This window comes from Morus notabilis, unplaced genomic scaffold (assembly GCF_000414095.1).
Source record: "Morus notabilis unplaced genomic scaffold, ASM41409v2 Scaffold35, whole genome shotgun sequence".
NCBI classification, from domain to species: domain Eukaryota; kingdom Viridiplantae; phylum Streptophyta; class Magnoliopsida; order Rosales; family Moraceae; genus Morus; species Morus notabilis.
The window spans coordinates 445661-466213 of record NW_010361505.1 but is presented as its reverse complement, the minus strand read 5'-3'; the positions used below and the strand labels follow the sequence as shown (position 1 = coordinate 466213).

Here is a 20553-nt window from a genome sequence, read left to right as displayed (position 1 = left end):
AATAATTTTGAGTTAGGGTTTGGATTTGAACAATTGTTGTTGAAATTGATTGAAATTTAGGGGTTTTTAGTTATTAGACTTGTTTAGTTGATTGGAAACTGATTTTGATGGATTCTGGAGAATTAATTTGAAATTGAACTTGATTTGCAGGTTTGGCATTTTTCCTATTTATGCCGGCATGCTGCCGAAATTTCTTTAAAAATTTATTTTTAAGCTGATATTAAATAGGAAACTAAACTCATGGATTGGATTTTAATCTTTAAAGAACCCTCAAACTGATTATAAAATCGTTTGTGAAATTGGATTTGAGTCAAGGCACACTAATAGAAAACAATTAAACATGATTGAGCTTAATTCGTTTTAGGAATGAGACATACTTCCTAAGATATTGCTTTTGTGATAAAGCTAGTGGAGAAGGTCAAGTATTAAAGCTTTAAGGGAAGCGGAGGCTTGGAGAACGAAAGGCTAGCCCAGGTTTGACATCCGAGAGGTAGGATATTCTTGTCCATATCCTTGTTAGCCTCACTTTAAATGATTTTGGCCCATGAAAATGTTTTAGAACAAAACATGTTTAAAGAAAATGATTTTAAAAGAAATAGCATGTGAATGCTATTAGGTTTTCCAATGATTTTGGAAATGAGATTTTAAAGAGTATCATTTCTTAAAATGAAATATTTTAAGGAATGATACAACGCATGGTGGCCTCAGAGATCGAGATGTGGGAATCGCATCCTTGGGGGCAGGTCCCGAAACCCGTACGGATCCGCTTCTTGCTCAGTGGAATTATGGCTCTGCACTTTTCACTAGACAGACATTTTACCGCTCCTTGTTCAGTGGTATGATGAGCTGCACACTTTCATTATACAGATATTTTTTACTATGTGAGTATTTCCTTTTCTAAAAAGGATGATTGGTTCCAGGTGTATGTCTTCGGACCGTGAGTACCTTTATTTAAAATGTTTTATAAAATTGTATCATACTGAGCCTTCCGCTCACTTTTATTATGTTTTCAATGTTTTAAACTCCTCCTCCAGAGTTAGCGGTTTAGATTTGCAGCGTGACAAGTGGATGCCAATGGATTGAAGATGCGAGATTCGAAGCGGTACGTTTGTTTCGGATTTATGGTTTTAAATTTTGAGATGTACTGTATTTCTGTATGCAAACTGTATTGGTCGACATTGTCCCTGAGTTGTACTATTTTTCTTGGACTTAATGGACTGTTTTAAAAATTATTTGTGAAAGAAAGACTCCGGAGCAAACTATATTGATATTTATGTAATTATTTTGTGATTTGGTGAAACAGGCTAGTTTAATTAAGTTAAATTTTAAAATAATCACGGCCCTATCCTTAGGGTCGTGACATACCCACAATGATGGCACTTTGGTCGGTAGGGAGAATTTCTGTCACTCCCAGATGAACTACTACCACCACTGATCACATCCTCACTAACCTACCCTTGGTTCCAATTTCTTCTACCGCTCCGTTGTGGCCCACCCAAAGCAGAGGGTCCACCCGAAGCAGAAGCTCGAGCAACTGCTTCCTTGCTTTGCTGATAGGCTAAGTTATCTTGTTCCACACTGGTAGCAGCATCCACCAAGCCTCAAAAATTTCGGATCCTTAGAGGCACTAAGGGTCTCCTTACATTAGGTTTCAAGCCTTTCTCAAACTTCAGGCATTTCAGATGTTCAGATTCTACCAGAGATGACGTAAAGTGGGACAAATCATTGAACTTAGCCTCATATTCCCTAATCGTCATATCACCATGCTGCAAGGTCATAAACTCGAGGGAAGTATTGTTCATTGAAAAGAGTTTCAAACTGCTCCCAAGTCATTTCAGCAACATTAAGCCTTCTTCTCACTTGCTTCCACCAGTTGCTTGCTTGGCCTTCCATTTTATATACAGCAAATTATATCTGGTATTCTTCCGGTACTCCCATAGTATCTAAATGTTTAACTATGGAGTCTAACCAAAATTCCGCTTCTTGAGGTCCTCCCTCACTATTGAATGTGGGGATGGGTGCACGCCTAAATTCCCGGAAGGTACTTTGCTTCCTATCCTCAACCGGCCGCTCATTCTGAGCTCTAGTGGCCATACCTTGAAAGACAGCATACATGGCATCCAGAAACTCTTGGTTCTGTGGAGCCGGGTTGTTAACCGACCTACGCCGTGGCGGCATCTCTTTTATCAGAAAAGAAACTAGACTGTTCAGTGCATTCCTGATGTCACACATGCATGTACAATCTTGTGGATTCTTAACCTAGGGCTCTGATACCACTTTGTCACACCCCCAAACGGGGTGGGTGACGTGGAGCTTGATTAGGGGTTAATAAAGCAAATTCTCAAACGAGCCCCACTTAACTTGATTAAAATATAATATTAATTTCTAAGTCCTGAGCCTCTAACAACACACAGGGCTCCACCCACAAGACATACAGTATTGTACATACATGAACATGTAAATAATCATTACAGACATCAACCACAGTCTAGTAAATCCAAATATTACATGAGTTTACAGAAGTTCACTTCCTTACATTTATATGACAGAGGATGAACACAATCCTCGCTTGATCTAACAGTAGCAAATATCCAGCTACTCCACACTGCTCCTAGAGTCTCCTGGGAGGGGTTAACATTTTAAAACATTGAAACATGAGCGAAATGCTCAGTAGGATATATTTGAAATAACTTTATAAATAAGTGAATAAATAAATGTGTGCGTAAATAAATAAGACATTTAATTCCAACACAACAGCGGAACCTAATATCTTTTTTCTCAAAGGAAATATAACTGAAAATTACCGTATTACAGACATCAGCAAGTAATTTGTACAAATTACTTACACATCCAAGTGCACAAGCCTACCCGGACCGAGTTTCGGGTTCTTTCCCCGAGGATGCACTCTCCACATCCTATCTAGGCCATCAGCAATATTTTCTTACCGGTTCGCAAGATCTCTTTCATTAAGGAATCGTTTATTAAACATTATGAAATCGTTATTATAATCCCACGAACTACAACAAGCTGTGGATCCCCATGAACTACAACAACCCATAGGTTCTGTGAACTACAACAAGCCACGGTTTTCAAATAGTTTTCTTTTGCAAACAAGCCCCTTTCTTTAAAAATATTTACAAGGCCAAAATCCTTTTGAAAATTAGGCTCACAAAGAAAGGGATAGAAATCCTACCTCAAATTTACCAAACTTGTGACTAGTGGCGCACTATCCCAGCTTCTGCTTCCTCAAGCCACTCAGTCCGAGTCTTCAGCTATCACTGTCACAAGACAATACTTTAGGATTCCAATCTCATTCCTAAAGTAATTCAGACTCAATCATATCCTTTGATTTTTTTCCTATTAGTGTGGCATAATCAATTTCATGTTTCAAATCATAATTCCAAGGGTTTTAATTCCAAAACATGGATTAAAGATACTAATCCACCGACTCTAGTTCCCCAAATGAAGCTAATTTGGGTCCTCCCCAAAAACAGGGGTCAAAACAGCAATTTCAGGCCAAACAAGGTCAAACCCCGTGTACACCGGTCGACCGGTGACAAAACAGGGCATCACCACCGGTCGACCGGTGGTATGTAATCTAGTCGACCGGACCGGTCGACCGGTGGCCTCAGTGTAATCCGGTCAACCTAGGCAGTCGACCGGCGAAGAACTCCAGTGCAAGAAAATTCACAAAAATCAGTTTGAAAACCTGCAAATCCAGTCCCAATTCACAATATCTCAAGGGACAACACCTGAATCTAGGTCCTAGGCACTAAAACAAGTCCAAAGAACCCAAGATCTCCAATTTCTACCCTAGTTTTACTCAAAATCCATCAAAATTCATTTCGAACTAAAAATAAGTTTTAGAATCCAAAATCTAGAGATTCAAGAGAGGTTTTTTTCAGAAATCTTACCTTGAATCCTTCTTTTGATGTTGAAACCCTTTGAAACTTTCCTTTGGTTCGAAATCCCATTGAGTTGAAGTAAAAACAAGAGAGATAGAGAGGGAGTGTGAGAGAACGAGAGAGTGAGAGAGAGTGAGAGAGAGTAAGAGAGAGGGGTGCACGGGAAGGAAGGAAAAGAAAAAGAAAGAAAAGGAAGAAAAGAAAATAGACAGGTACCAACATTTAAAGAAAACAGTCCAGAAATGCGCCCATACACACTTCTGGGTTAAAATAAAAATTACTGAGAATATTTAAATACCTTAGAATTATTTATATTACACGTCAGAAATATTTATTAATCAAAACTCAATTAATTAAATCAGATTAGGCACACGAATAAATTTTAATTATCTCAATTAATTCCACTTAATTCTTCGGGGTGTTACAACTAGTCAGGATATGGTCTCAGATCTTCGATCGAGCATCGGGAACCTCAAGAACTGAGACTCGAAGGAATCCTGCCACGGCGGCGGTGGCAGCAGAGACGAAGGTTGCCGGAGCATATTTCCACGGCGGACTTGGGTCCTATCCCCCCTAAATCAAACATTCTGAGTTCAATGGTGCATTTAATTTCACGAAATTCGGCTTCTATCTACTCCGATCAAACCCAAAAACGTCGGCAAAATCCGGCGACTTGATTCTCGATTCTCCAGCAATGGAAACTCAAAATTGGGTATGGGATTTTGTTACCCACTTTCTTCTGAGTGTTTTGACACCAAAATCATGACAATCCAATGGTTGGATCATCGGAACCACCCTCCACCCAAACGGCGGCGGCAGCGGCGAGGTCCGATCTCCAGCAAACAGTGGCTAATTCGGGCGGCTGAGGGTTGTTTCTTAATCTACGTCGTCCACTGAGTCCAATGGCACCGGCGGTGTCAAAAACGGAGGCCGGAATAATACACAACGGAGAGGAGGCGCGGTGGTCGAAATGGGTGGCTCCTGTGACGATGCTCCGGGTGTAGACTAGAGGGTGTTGCATCAAATTGGTTCCCTTTCCGTATACACATCACAAGTGAAAAAAAAATTTGAAATTGAGAAACCCCCAATTGTTCCCCCAAAATAGTTAATCCTCAATTTTATAAAATTTTTCATTGTCTGTCCACATGGGATCAATTATATGCAAAAAGACTAATGTTGAAGAAACTGTCTAATCTTTTAGCTTTGTTTTCAATTTGAAAACCGTACGAAAACTTTATTCTCAATTTGATCAACATTACAATAATTTTAATGTTTAGAGTCAAAATTAAAAGTTGAGAGACCAATTTATCAAACTCCTGAAATTGAGTGAATACGTATAAAAAGAAATGTCTTTTTTTTAATAAAAAAGAGATGTAATCCAAAGCATGTAAATTTTTTATGATATAATTCATGAGATGAGATACTCTAACACGCTTTTCTTTAGTTAAATGTTTTAACTCCCTGTTTTTTGGTTTGAACTTAATAGATATTATAGAAAGCGAGAATAAGTAGTACTGATTCAAAATGTAAAAGATAAAATGAGTTTTTAAAGTTTGAAAATCAATCTGAGAATATAACATCTAAGTTCAATTGGAACTCGGTGAAATTAAATTAAAAAACAAAACAACAAAAACTTGTCCATCTGTTTCCGAATTTGACCTTAGAAATCGTTTTACGCACGCTCGAGGCAAGACAACGTCAACATCAATACAATCAAAAATTGTACTCAAATTTTTCAGCAAAAATAAAACAGAACCTAAACCTAAATGAATTGTAGGCTTCCAGCACAATATTGGGCTAGAAAACTCAGAGAGTAAATACAACCGCCTACAAACATGGGCCGAAGCCCATATCAGTAAATTAAAAAAAAAAAAAAAAAATCCTCGTACACAACACATACTTCTCAACCAGTTGGCAAAAAGTACTGACGCAGGAGAAAAAGCCTTCTCATTTACCTTTCCTCTCATCCCTTTCTTTCCACATAAATCAACCTCAGCGCATCTTCTGCAGTCATTCTATAAAGTCAAACGAAACGAACTTTACCTTTCCTGGCAACCACAAAAAATGTGGTGTGCTTGTTCTTTATTCTTCAACGAATATGGGACCGATTTTGTCTTTAAATACAATGGTAAGAAAGGGTTAAAGAAAAGAAAAAAGGAAAAAGGAAAACCTGATTGGAACAAGAGGATAGGGAAACAAAAGGAATTTCCCCACACCAAAAACACCGACCAGTTTGTAGAGTCCTTTACTCTCCTCTGCTCTCAGGATTGCACAGCCAGTCTCTGCAGGTGTTCGAAGAAAACTTGAAGGCTCACGTCATCCGTGAAGATTATGTCAGACCCAGCAGCCATCTCATGGGCATTGTTGTAAGTAGCTGACGGATTCAGCTTCGCTAATAAGAAGCGTGCCTGAAAAGCATGACAATTATTGCCATTATAGTAATTCAGGAAAACATATGGGGGAAACGAGAGAGCATAAAACTCATATCATCTGAATCAGCTATGGATTCCGTGTTTGGAATCAACATTTCCACAAGGCATGTAGACACAGCCAATATAAGAGCCCAGAGTTACAGATTTGCTTTTCCTCAGCTCATAATGCAAGAGCAATTGGAATTATAAGCACTGGCAAAATATTTTAAAAAATTAAAAACTCAGAACACATCAGCCAAATTTTCACAGTACAATTGCATCACCACCGGCACCAATAGCTCACTTCCAGAGGTAAATACCATTTGGGTGGGGTGGGGTGGGATGCGGAGTTTGGGGGCACACTTTCAGCCAAAACCAGTAACAAATCAGGAAATGAAATTTGAACCATCCGAGTCAAAAAATATACATTGGGAATGCAAGCTCAAGCTTACTTGAATATGACACGAAACAAGGACAAGTCATTTGTAAGTCTAATTGCGATAAAGCTCAAACATAATCAAATATAAGCACCAGCTAAAAACAGCTAAATACAATAAAATTTCAACCATAAGGAGATAGTAAGACAGCATTTCTGAGACTTGTTCAAAGGACTTTTGTCCAGAAGAACATAGTGAACTAAAACTCCAACAAGTTTCAACTAACTTGTGAGACCGATATGCTGGAAAATCTTGTATATGCCATCTGTGCTGTGTTAAACTCTAGTAATACTGGGACCAACCTTTCTAAAATCAACTTAAACGATCAAGATCTAAATCTAATCAAATCAGTAGCATAAGGCAGTAACAAGAACTCGGCATGCCATGACTTGGTGACTAAAAATCATCTTGGCTTTTTAGTCAACAATGACAACATAAAGAGACAAATCTTTTACAATGTTGTCGACAAGCTTAAGTAAAGCAACTCATATTGAAAATTGTAGAAAGATCCTGACCTGGGAACCATGTTGATCGCATACCACCAACCGAGGTACAGGGAAGCGTTCTTGGATGATCACTTGGGCATCGCCCTGTGGAGCTTGCAACAATTGTGCAAACGCCTGAAAATATACAAGCATACATGATAAACTGGAAAAAAAAAATCTAAGCACATTTATCAATCAAAGGAAAACTTAGCTAAATGACCTTTTTTTACCACATCTTTTCATAAATGGCTGAACTTTTTATATTTTACGAAAATGGCCGTTTAATTTACAGGAGTCAATCAGACCCACAATCAATCAGTTATTGACCACGGTCAATCAGTGATTAACCGATTCATTATTTATTTATCCATTTTTATGATTAATAAACCTGCAATTTGTTGAGTAAAATTAATTAATTAATAATTGATTTTGGTTAACTATATTGATTACTAATGAAGAATCATCGAATTAATCAGTGATAAGTCAATATAGATTGTTAAGTCAATCAGTGATTGGCTACTAAGTCAATTAGTGATTGACTGCTATGTCAATCAAGTCAATCAGTGGTTGACCTTTAAATTGATAAAAACGGCCATTTTTGCAATTTTACAAAACTTCAGGTTTTATGCAAAATAAAAAATAAAAAAACCTTCAAAAAGGGACATTTGTGCCGAAATCCCTTTATCAAACAATAAAGAAAATGAAAATGATAAAATCTAAGCACATGGGTCAATTCTTAAAAATAAAATAAAAAATAATAATTAAGCGAAGCACATGGGGGAAAAAGGGGTTGCAAGTCAAAAGACCAAGTGAAAAAAAACATAGTTAATAAATTCAGTCGAAATAATTAAGCAAAAACCTGGTGCTCTGGTTGATTTTGATATCCCATATTACGCCACTGAGCTATAGTCATTCCATGGAAAATAACAACACTAAAATACGAATCTAACAGGAGGATTTGATCTGCTGCAATAGAAGCCACATCCAGCATAACAGGTCTTGGCAGTGAATTGAACGAATAGGCCATTAGTGATGGCTGAATCATGACAACCGCATTGGTAACATTCTCCCGATTTAGTAGCATACGGAAATAGGCAGTCTCATCCGGACTGTTGTTGAAAACCTAAAAATTATCAAATTCGCACCGGAGACAGTTCAACTATTGAGTATATTTCGTAACATTAGTAAAGGTTCAGGAAACGAGAGGGGGAAAGGGAGAGAAAATTGATACCTGGACAAACTGTGACCGCCGCAGATTAAACATGAATTGTGGGAACAATGAAATACACGGATGTAGTGTAAAAGATGAAGGATCATCCTTCCGATAGTCACCGAATTTGGCGCAAAGGCGAATTAGAGTTCTGTCCAACCATCGTGTGGCATCAAATGATTCCTAGTTGAGATAAAAAGTAATCACTAGACAGAACTCTAAAAAGAAAAATAAAATAAAGTCAATTGTTCAATAAAAATATAATAAATAAATAAAAACATCAAAATCACCTTTATTTTTTACCTTCACCTACAAGACATCCAGATTCAAGAATGGACAATAGAAATTGCAATTAAAAATAAGTCAAAAGAAGATGCTACCTCTGTCTCCATTTTCAAGGATGTCTTTCTAGCCATTACTACAGCAGCAGTCTCTTGATCAAATCCATGTATCAGTTCCTGAAGAGGCGAATATTTCTTTCCACGTTAGAATTATAGATTCAATGAATGTACTTCAACATATAAGCAGCAAACAATATCAAATCTCAATCAAGCATAAGAATGCTACCTCCAAGCTTAAAAATATGTGAAGAAATTAATGACATATCAATTCAATATTTTAAATTTAATAACCAAAAAGCTCCTTGCTGCAAATTCAGATAAACAAAGTAAACAAACCTCTGTGCTAACAGCAGTATCTATCCACGCTCTAGTAACAGTCGTAACGCGAAGCATCATTCGACCATTGGTATTCTGATACCTGCAGTTCCAAACAACAATGATGCTAAGTCTCCAAGCAAAACCAACAGATGATACAATCTATCTGTTGACGAATCTGTCAAGATTCGTTGACTCGAAATCCGGAAAATCACTCCATGATTTCCCTCGGATTCTCAGGGAAATCATTCCCTGATTTGTCTAGTCAATGATCGGAACCTTAGAGAAAGTTTCCTAGTATTTCAAGTCAATGCAAGCTGTATAGGTGGCTGTCATACCAGAATTCATTACCTGATTCTTTTGTAATTAAGAGTTTCCTAGTTTAGGCTATATACCAAATTAGACAATACCCCTGTACTCTATAAATAGTTGTGAATCTTCCTCAATGAAATAATATACAGTGAGAACATTTGTTTGTTCATGGTATCAGAGCCCCTCACGATCTTTTGCTGAAAAAAAAACAAAACTGTCCACGGTTATTCCTTTAGGCACCTAGAAAATGTCAGAAATTTCTGAAACAGGCAAACAATACCACAAATGTCAACCTAACCTCTAATTCAACCCAAAACCCCCAGCCGCAACCTGCAGCCCCCCTTCAAGCTCAATGGCCGAAATTATCTAGTGTGGTCCCAATTAGTTAGAACCTTCCTTAATTGAGTCACTTGACAGGCCCCATACCGAAGGAGGATGATCCAAAGTTCGAGGCTTGGGATGTAGAAGACTCATCAATCATGACATGACTTTGGAACTCAATGCAGCCCGAAATCAGTGGCAATCTTATGTTCCTGCCCACGTCAAAAGACATCTGGGACACCATGAGGAGACCTATTCAAAGGTTCGCGATGCTGCCTTAGTCTATGAGATTAAGACAAAAATTCACTCAACCAAGCAAAGTAATCTCTCGGTCACCGCTTATTACAACAAAATGAAAAATCTGTGGATTGAACTCGATTACTACCAAAACTTTAAGATGAAGTGCAGCGAAGATGCTGCAATGACGTTAAAATTTGTTGAAAGAGAGAGTTTATGAGTTCTTGGCTGGTTTGAATGTGGAATATGACCAAGTCCGTGTGCAAATACTTGGAAAAGATTCACTACCATCCCTGAGTGAAGTCTTCTCCACTCTCCGTGGTGAAGGAAGGAGAGGCGTCATGCTTGAAACTCCACCAAGTGAGAGTTCGGCCTTTAGTTGCCTCAGTTCCTGCTGCTGTTGTTGTTGTTCCTAGTGTTGCTGCTGCTGCCGCTACTGCCCCTCAGAATCCACAACAGAACACCAACCGGACAAAGAATTCCAGGCCATTCAACAAAATAACAAACAACAGAGACAGTTTGTTCTGCAATTACTGCAAGAAACCGAGCCATACTAAGGACATTTGTTGGAAGCTGCATGGGAAACCACCCAGAAATAATTCCCATGTAGAGGAGCAGGATGCAACTGCTGCAACTCAGGAGATGAGTAGATTCAATCGAGAAGAAATTGAAAAACTCCGCAGCTTTCTAACAGCAATGGATAAACCGGTAGGATCCTACTCCATGGCTCAATCAGGTAAGTATTCTACAACCCATCTTTTACGTGATTCAGAGAGCAATCTTAATGGAATTTGGCTAGTAGACTCAGGTGCAACCGATCATATGACAAATTCTTCAAACCATTTTTCGTCCTATACCCCATGTCCTGGTAACCAAAAGATAAAAACAGCCGATGGAACTTTGGTGACTATTGCTGGAAAAGGGATCATAAAAACCATACCAACATTGCCTTTGAAATCTGTTCTTCATGTTCCTAAACTATTCTTTAATTTGTTGTCTATTCAAAAGCTCACATCTGACCTAAACTGTTCAGTAACCTTTTATTCTACACACTGTGTTTCAGGATCGGACCACGGGGAAGATGATTGGGCGTGCTAAGGAACGGCAGGGACTTTACTATCTAGGCACGAGTGATGGTGGCAGTAAAAATGATTATATTTCTCAGTCTTACATCTCTGAAAATCAAACTACAAGAAAGTCTCAGATTTGCTTCATCGTGTTCAAATGGGCCGTCCATCTTTTTCTCTGTTAAAAACTATGGGCATGTTCTTTTGTCCAAAAAACTCAAAAAAAGACAACTCGAGTTCCAACTTTATTCAAGTTTATGTTCTTTTAAGTTTCAACTTTATTCAACTTTACTCAACTGTATTCAAGTTACAACTTAAACTCAAGTTATAATTCAAATTCACCTCAAAAACTACACTCAAGTTACACTCCAAAAGAACAACCCCTATGTTTCCTGTACTATTTCAGAAAATGTCAATGAGTTTCATTGTGAAGTGTGTCAAATGGCTAAGCACCATAGAATTTCCTATTCTAGATGGTCCCCACACATCTGTATGCACACATCTGTGTGGGGACCATCTAGAATTTCAAACATCAGTGTTGCTCGTTGGTTTGTTTCCTTTATAGAAGATTACTCTCTAACTACTTGGCTCTTTCTAATGAAAAATAAATCTGATGTGAGTGATTTTTCCCATATTTCATAAAATGATTCTTAACACAATTCGGAATTCACATTAAGTATATTCGTTCTGATAATGGGAGAGAATATTTTAATAAAGTAATGTCACCATCAAACACATGGCATAATCCATGAGTCTTCATGCCTTGACACTCCTGAACAAAATAGAGTTGCAGAAAGAAAAAATCGTCATCTCCTAGAAGTCACTCGTGCTTTATTGTTTGAGAAAAAATGTTCCTAAATTCTACTGGGGGGAAGCAGTCTTAACAGCCACATACCTCATTAATCGATTACCCAATAGAGTGCTACAAAACAGGTCTCCCATTGATGTACTATCATAATCATTTCCTCATATCAAACACTCACAACTTCCTTTACGAGCTTTCGGCTGTACTGCCTATGTTCACATCCACCAAAAAGACCGAAACAGTAAACTTGATCCAAGAGCCTTAAAGTCAATTTTCCTAGGATATTCCTCAACACAGAAAGGGTATAAGTGTTATTATCCAAGTAATAGGAAATTCTACATATCAAAAGATGTCACTTTTGCTGAAAATCAAGGATTCTGTGGTCAAACTTGTCTTCCAAGGGAGCCTAGATTAGAAGACAACTCGAATTTAAATGACGTTTGGTTGGAGGATTCAAACCATGTGATTCGAATCATTTTCGATTTACATGAATTTTTTGTGAGAAAAAATACTGTAGCGAACCATGAATTATGATTCGAATCAGGGAACGAATCCCTCTACCAAACATCCTCTTAGATTTCCTCACTTTTGATCTCAATCCAACACCTGTTAATATAATAGATCCAGGAAGTCCAGGAAGTACCTCAGATCAAGAAACAGAAGTACACTCATCAGACAATTCAAACCCTCTTCCCAGTCCAGCCCAAGTTCTTAGCAGTCCAAACCATTATCATCCACGCTCAAGTCCTACCCAAAAAGATCCAAACACAAGTCCAGTCCATTCTTGTCAAATAAATAACCATCCAATGCCTCCATTGCAAGTGTACTCGAGAAGAAAGCCAAATCCTGAACCGGTGATGGCTCAATCATCATAACCTGTGCAAGATCAAGCTTCAAAAGCAGGTAACAAATCTGATCCATTACCACTAGAATTTCATGATCTTCATCTGCCTATTGCAAACAAAAAAGGCACACGGAAATGCACACAACACCCTATAGCAAATTTCATCTCATTTGCCAATCTTTCTCCACCACATAGAGCCATTCTCACCGAGTTAAATGCTATCGAGATTCCAAAAACTGCTCAAGAAGCACTTAGAAATGAGGAGTGGAAAAAAGCTATGATTGAGGAAATGAGAGCACTGGAAAAAAATAAAACTTAGGAGATTGTTGAGTTGCCTAAGGGAAAAAAATTAATTGGGTGTAAGTGGGTGTTCACAATGAAATATAATGCAGATGGGACACTTGAGAGATACAAAGCCAGGCTTGTTGCCAAAGGCTATACTCAGACATATGGGGTAGACTATGTAGAAACCTTTGCACCGGTGGCAAAACTAAACACCATTAGGATATTAGTATCCTTAGCAGCCAATCTTAATTGGACTTTACAACAATTTGATGTAAAAAATGCCTTTTTACACAGTGATCTAGAGGAGGAAGCATATATGGAACCACCACCTGGTTTCAATCAAAACTTTGGAACTAACAATGTGTGCAGGTTAAGGAAGGCCCTTTATGGGCTGAAACAGTCCCCAAGGGCATGGTTTGGAAGATTCACCAAAGCCATGGAAAGAATGAAGTTCAAGCAAAGTGTAGGAGATCATACACTCTTCATCAAACGATCATCAGAGGACAAGATTACTGCCTTAATTGTCTGTGGATGACATCATTGTGACAGGAGATGATGTTGAGGAAATCAAGAAGCTGAAAGACCATCTATCCAGGGAGTTTGAGATAAAAGACCTCGGAAGGCTCAAGTACTTCTTAGGAATTGAGGTTGCACATTCAAAAAGTGGGATTTTTATCTCCCAACAAAAATATATCCTGGATTTACTCAAGGAAATAGGTATGATGGGATGCAGGTCCTCAGAAATTCCTATTGACTATCATCATAAGTTAGGAGAAGCTGCAAATAGTCCAAAAGTCGACAAGGGATGATATCAGAGGCTGATCAGGAAGTTCATTTATCTGGCTCATACAAGGCCAGACATGGCCTATGCAGTAAGTGTTCTAAGCCAATTTATGCATGCCCCTCGAGACACACCTACAAGCTGCATACAAAGTCCTTCAATATCTCAAGGGACCTCCTGGCAAGGGAATCCTATTCAAAAGAAATGGAAGGCTCAACTTGGAGGCATACACGGATGCAGATTGCGTTGGGTCCCTTGTGGACCGAAGATCCACCTCAGGATACTGCACCTTTCTTGGAGGAAATCTCATAATTTGGAGGAGTAAGAAGCAGTCAGTGGTCACTAGATCAAGCGCCGAAGCGGAGTTTCGAGCAATGGCTCAAGGCAGATGTGAACTCTTATGGATAAGAATCATTCTAGGAGACTTAAAGTGAAATGGGAAAGTGCTATGAAGCTATATTGTGACAACAAATCAGCTATAAATATTGCACACAATCTTGTACAACATGATCGAACAAAGCACGTGGAAATCGATCGTCATTTCATCAAAGAGAAACTCGAGAATGGACTTATTTGCACTCCTTATGTTCCTACCAACAGACAACTGGCAGATATTCTAACGAAGGGACTTCCTAATGCATCATTTCAAAGTATTACCAGAAAAAGGGGAATGGAAAACATCCACTCAACAGCTTGAGGAGCGGTGTTGACGAATCTGTCAAGATTCGTTGACTCGAGATTAGGAAAATCACTCCATGATTTCCCTCGGATTCTCAGGGAAATCATTCCCTGATTTGTCTAGTCAATGATCGGATCCTTAGAGAAAGTTTCCTGGTATTTCAAGTCAATGCAAGCTGTATAGGTGGCTGTCATACCATAATTCATTACCTAATTCTTTTGCAATTAAGAGTTTCCTAGTTTAGGCTATATATCAAATTAGACAATACCCCTGTACTCTATAAATAGTTGTAAATCTTCCTCAATGAAATAATATACAGTGAGAAAATTTGTTTGTTCACTATCATATAATCCTACTTCGTACCTCGTAATAAATTGCAAATACAATTGTGGATTTACAGTCCCTAGGGTATTGGATCGATCACTTGCTGACAGATCAAAGAAAACTGTCAAGGAGGTACTCTTGTCAAGGCCACACATCTTCCATTCAGCCGTATTCCCCTCACCAACAACAGTATCGGCAGCAGCAGGTCCTTTCTGCAAACAAAGCAATGAAGAAATCAACTCCAATAAAGGGGAAAAAACTCAGGTTCTAGTCATAACTAATAAATCGTTTTCAGGCCGGGAATTCAATCTCATCAAGCAACGAAAGAGAAACTAACCTTCTCCAAAGAAGTACAAGGACCAATTATCCCCTGAATCTTGATGTCCTTTGAACAGTTTATCTCGAGTGTACCACTAGAATAAATTCATTTAGAAATCAGCTTGATATGTCATATCATCTTGAGCCCAAACATATAATTTAACAGATTGAAAAATACCAAAAAAGAGGTCGGTGAGAGTGCTGTTTGCAAGTGCACATATATCAGTGCAAATGTACCATGTAGATATTAAATAAAATAACATAACATATATTAAACCAAGAAAAGACACCTGCAAGGCCTAAAAGTAGTCTCGTTAAATTCAAAAGGCGTTGAGAACAACTCCCTCCCTCAAAAAAACTTGGACCTTCAAGTCACCAAGTTATAAACCAATTTTGCGGCTCCCAACAACCAATGACAACAAAGTTCATTCATTCCTCACAGCTGAGCATTTCCATATATTGCCCACCAAAGAAAGGGGGAAAAAAATGAAGCATCAGTCACAACCACAATCCACGGGTGGAAAATTGCATCCCTCCCTCCATCCTTTTGATGTTCTATTCACACAAATTACCTATTTTATCCCTAAAAGGACAGTATGAATCATATTCGTCTCACAATGGTTCACCCACCCACCCTCTTTTCATGTCGCATGTAAAAACCAAAAGTCAGATCCGCCAATGCTCCATGATATATAATCCACTCTACCTGGTTAAAATCAATCACAGCCCTAGGTAGTTTCTTTTTTTTTCGATTTTCTTTTATACAGGGCTAACACTCTATGGCACAAACTTGATTTATCACAACTACACTTATGTGCGCTTTCAGCACAACAAAAGTATAGGAAGATCCTAAAAATTACACATAAGGAAGTTTCACTTGGTTACAACTTGCAGAGGATAGAAACTCAACAACATACAAGGGCAAGTAAAAAATTGGACAGAAAAATTGGACAGAGTTGGCAAAGCAGCTATACAATTGAGTCTTAAAGCAATAAGAAAAAAACAAAGGATAAAACAATTGAAAACAAAGGAGAAACATTAAAAATGTTCTATAGTGATTAAGTACTCACTTAAAGCAGAGTCCAAGAGATTTTTCTCCTTCTTCAAAAACACGCTTAAAAGAATCTTTAAATACAGAATGACCAAAACTTTCAGATAGCACAACAAGGCCACCAGTTTTCTCAATCGCGACTTTCATCTCCGCAACACCAACCTAAGACATAAAGCCCAGAAGTCAGTAAATAACCATACAACTTATAGTGAGCGGAAGCTTGAAATGACATCTCCTAAGTTTAAATGAATGCAAACACAAGCTCTCACAATATTTTCTAAAAATCTTGAGCAAAACATCTATTCCACATACCAAAGTTTCTGGTTCCATGTGTCAAACATAAGCCAGAATCTATTTGATTGGTAATTTCAGAAATGATAACATATTATTTAACAATAATTGGAAGTTACAAATTCTGAAGATTTTCAAGGGAATAGTAAAGGAAAGCGTTCAATTCCTTCGACTTAGGAATTGATCAAATTTTATTGAAGACTTCATCCAATCAGGACAGACAAAACTGGAACAGAATGTACATAGAGTTTAACATTAGATACAAAAGATTCTTTCTTTTACGTACAAACGGCTGACTATACATGTGTGTCACTTGAACACATTTCCAACAACAAAAGAAAAACATGGTAATTACTAAATTATAAATACCAACACAACGAGCCCAGGGAAGGACTCTAGATGCTTTAAACTACAAAGGATGACCACATATACCTGATCAAGGGCAGATGCAAAGACGTCTAAAACATGACCTTGGCTAACCAGCTGCTTCGCAAGACTATCATAAAATTTGACTGCTTTCTTAAAATATGGTGCGGCATCTTTGTCTAGATCCTTATGGGAACGGACTGGATCTGACAAATCTTTCGATATAATCTGCAGTAGTTTAACAATTCCATATCACCATCATAATTTTTTTTTTTTTGCAACAACCATTGATTAATACAAATTGGTAAACCCTTGTTTTCTTTAATTCTAGGGCATGTTCTTTTGTCCAAAAAACTCAAAAAAAGATAACTCGAGTTCCAATTTTATTCAAGTTTATGTTCTTTTAAGTTTCAACTTTATTCAACTTTACTCAACTTTATTCAAATTACAACTTCAACTCAAGTTATAATTCAAATTCAACTCAAAAACTACACTTAAGTTACACTCCAAAAGAACAACCCCTTAATCTCGTTGATTGATAAATTAATGCAAGTAAAATTAAGATATCAAATGCATGAGCTCTCAAACGTGAAAATCAAAAGAAAAATCACCACAATAATGAACTCTAGAATGTCATTGTCTACTCACATTACTATTCAGCTTTATTTGCTATTTTGTCACTTTGTTCACAAAGTGTCATTGTTTTTTGTTTCCGAATCAGGTCTGATCCCATCTAACTAGTAAAGAGAAAAGTTTTGTACCTGTTTAGGAAGCCTTCTTTGGAATAAACATACCAAAAAACCTAGTCTGAGACTTATCAGATCTGGAAACCATGAGATCAATACCAATAGCATTTTAGCGTTTAAGTACCACCAACTTTCTTTTTCTGAGTAAGTAATGGTTGACATTCAGCTCATATATTCACTAATCACTAAAGCTAATCATCGTTGAATTTAAAGCAAATTCAGGAGGAGTTGCTAGCACTATAAGAGGCAAATGCAATGAGAAAAGTGAAACCAAAAAGAAGTCGTTCACATAATTCTCAACCATAGACTATCCTAGGATAAACTATGGCAAAAGTCTAGAATTAGCCATAGTGGGCAAGACTCCAAAAACCATAACAGAATTGCCTAAAGCAAAGATCTATTAAAAAAATTAAAAAAAAAAAAAAAACTAATTTTTAGTCACAATTAGCAACAAATAAGAGTCCTATTTAATTAATAAGCACTATAAACTCATCTTGTAAGAAGCATTTATGGAGCTTGGCCCTGAAAACCTCATTTTGCAAAACAATCAACAGCATATTTATGTTGCATTGCATCCTATTTCCTAAGGACTGCTTCAAAAAAAATAAAAAAATAAAAAGAAAGAAAGAAAGATTTTTATTGGAAATTACCGAGCCCGGCCCTTCTGTGCATGGACCTCCGACCAAAGCAATAATGCGAGCTCCGGTGCCAGGCAAACAAGCTCCAAGCAACCCCGCCGCGACGCTCAACGCCACTCCAATGCACCGCGACGCCCGACTACCAGGGGGCACGGGCCACTGATCCGTTTGCAACTCATCCAAAACCTAAAATCCACACAAAATAAACAATTCAATCATCCAAAACAAAAATCAATCAAATTTTCAAAAAATAGAAAAATAAAACATCCTTGTCCTCACCGAATTGAGCGTGTACTCACAATCCGAAGCGGGCAACAAGAACCGGCTAATCCCCAATCCGGGCAACCCATTCTGCACGACCTTGGCCTGGAATCCCCCAGTGGCCACTGCCGGTCTCCGGGCAGCAACTCCGAGCCCCAATTGCTCCAAAATTTGTTCCTTGGAAATCTCCTTGGTCCCCCTAAAAACATAAACCTTCGTCATGTCGGAGAATCCCAATTCGTGAACCTGCACCTGCGTCCCGAACGACACGAATCCGACGAGAGCGTTATCCGGCAGCAATCCGATCGCCCTTTTCAGCGCGGACTTAACAAACTCCATCTCCTCATCAATCATGCAGGTATCGAGCACGAACAAGAACACCGGCGGCGGCGAAGGCGGGTCCGGCGCATTGGGATTGGTGGGGAGGGCGCGGGAGTACTGGATGGTGGTGTAGGAGGGGAAGAGCTCGCCGGGGAGATTGGTGTCCGAAATCCCGACATATTGGGGAGGGAAATGGTTGCGTTGGAAGCAGAAGGGACAGATCCAGATCATGGCGGTGAAGTCGACGCGGCAGAAGGGGTTGAGGATGGCGGCGCACGTCTTGCAGCGGAGAGGGTAGTAATCGAGGGTGGCGATCTCCGGGTGGGGCCGGATCGGGGAGATCACAGCGGCGAGTGGGATCACACACTTGCTCGCCTCGACCTTCGTGCGGGGCCACGCGTTCCAGGTCATGCGGACGCCGTCGATGCCGTCTATGTCGGTGCTCGCCATCTCCGTCATCGTCGAAGGTCTAGGTTTTGCTTTTGCTTTGATCAATCGGAATTTGGGTTGGCAATTGAGCGATTTTTCGGGTTTGGGGTTTGAATTGGGATTTTTGTTTTTCTTTTTTGTTTTGGTTTTTGACCCTTTGAGAGGAAGAAGAAGAGAAAAAGGATCGGAAAGAAGGTGAGATGTGAGAGAAAGGAAGAGGCGTCAGAGGGAAATCAAAGAGTGATCTTTTGCTTAAATTGTTTATGATTGATTTATCGTAATTTCTTATTATACTTTATACATAGGAGACATCCGGATTATTGTTCTTAGAACAATGCCGGTCCTTTTTCTCTTTTTGCTTTGAAAAAATTCCAATTGTGTCTTAAATTTTTATTTTTACTGTTTTATTCTTAGTTGCTTATTTCTACTTTGATTTCTGTTTAGATATTTTTGTCTTATCCTTCAAAATAGAGCCTCATTAAGCTTTTGTACTTGATTGTTTAGTTTGGCTTTCTTTTTTTATTGTGAGAGTTCTTGACTTCTTCATTTATATTCATTTATTTTTTTTTCCTTCTCTCTCTTCTTTTTCGTGAGGCTTCTAGGATTATTTTTTTTTGTTTGTTTGGATTTCTCGCCATTTTTTTCCATCAAGTTTCTGAATTTGGTCATTTATATGCATTTCTTTTTTTTTTCCTTCTCTCTTTCTTCCTTTTCGTGAGGCTTCTGAGATTCATTTTTTATGTTTATTTCGTTTTTTGGTTTTATTTTTCGTTTCTCTTTCCTTAGATTTCACTTCGTTTTTTCTTCTGTTTTTTTATTCGGTTTTTTTTCCGTTTTTTCAAATTTGTTATCTGTTAGTGTTTTTATTTCCACATCTGTTATTTGTTAGTGTTATCTCTTAGTTTTTTTTTCGTTTTTTGATTCGGTTTTTATTTCCATATTTTTTTGTTTTAGTAGAATTGTATAATTTCTTTTGATCTGTTCTTCGTTTTGTGTTTTCATTTTTGTAATTTTAGAATTTTTTCTATTAATTTTTTTCGGCGAATGGTTTTTCCTTTTTTTCTTTTTTTTATTATTTTTTTAGTTTTGTTGTTTTGTTCTTTTATTCTTCTTCATTTTCTTCTTATTTTTTTGGTTTTTTTAGTCTTTTTAATTTTTTTTATTATGCGCCTTCTTGCTTTCTGGATGGTTTTTTTAGGAATAATTTTGGCCTATGTTTCTTGCTTTTTCTTTCTTTGTTGTTCTTGGTTTCTTTGTTGTTGTTTTTTTCCTTCAGATTCTTTAAGATTTTGTTGTGTCAATCTTTTTTCCCTCTTATTTTATATCAGGGTTTCATTTTCTCTTTTTTTCCCCTCTTTTTTTGTTATCGTTCG

At 38.0% G+C, this 20553-nt stretch overlaps 1 protein-coding gene across 3 annotated transcripts; it reads right to left on the bottom strand.

The window, feature by feature from the left end:
• Positions 1 to 5532: 5532 nt before the first annotated feature.
• Positions 5533 to 19512, bottom strand: LOC21409488 (protein transport protein SEC23). 3 transcript variants are annotated; one of them, XR_002902344.1, is made up of 13 exons: positions 18449 to 19512; positions 18182 to 18355; positions 16852 to 17013; positions 16148 to 16290; positions 15097 to 15172; positions 14799 to 14971; positions 9126 to 9207; positions 8829 to 8906; positions 8470 to 8631; positions 8098 to 8361; positions 7269 to 7373; positions 6076 to 6313; positions 5533 to 5920 (listed from the first exon to the last, which is right to left on the bottom strand). XR_002902344.1 is itself a non-coding variant. In XM_010099653.2 (12 exons), exons 1-12 carry the CDS (start codon positions 19208 to 19210, stop codon positions 6167 to 6169), a joined length of 2328 nt encoding a protein of 775 aa, XP_010097955.1. In that variant the 5' UTR covers positions 19211 to 19512; the 3' UTR covers positions 5533 to 6166. The 3 variants fall into 3 exon arrangements, 1 of the variants encoding a protein (XP_010097955.1); XR_002902343.1 differs by having other exon boundaries at positions 5533 to 5909; XM_010099653.2 differs by having other exon boundaries at positions 5533 to 6313.
• Positions 19513 to 20553: the final 1041 nt, after the last annotated feature.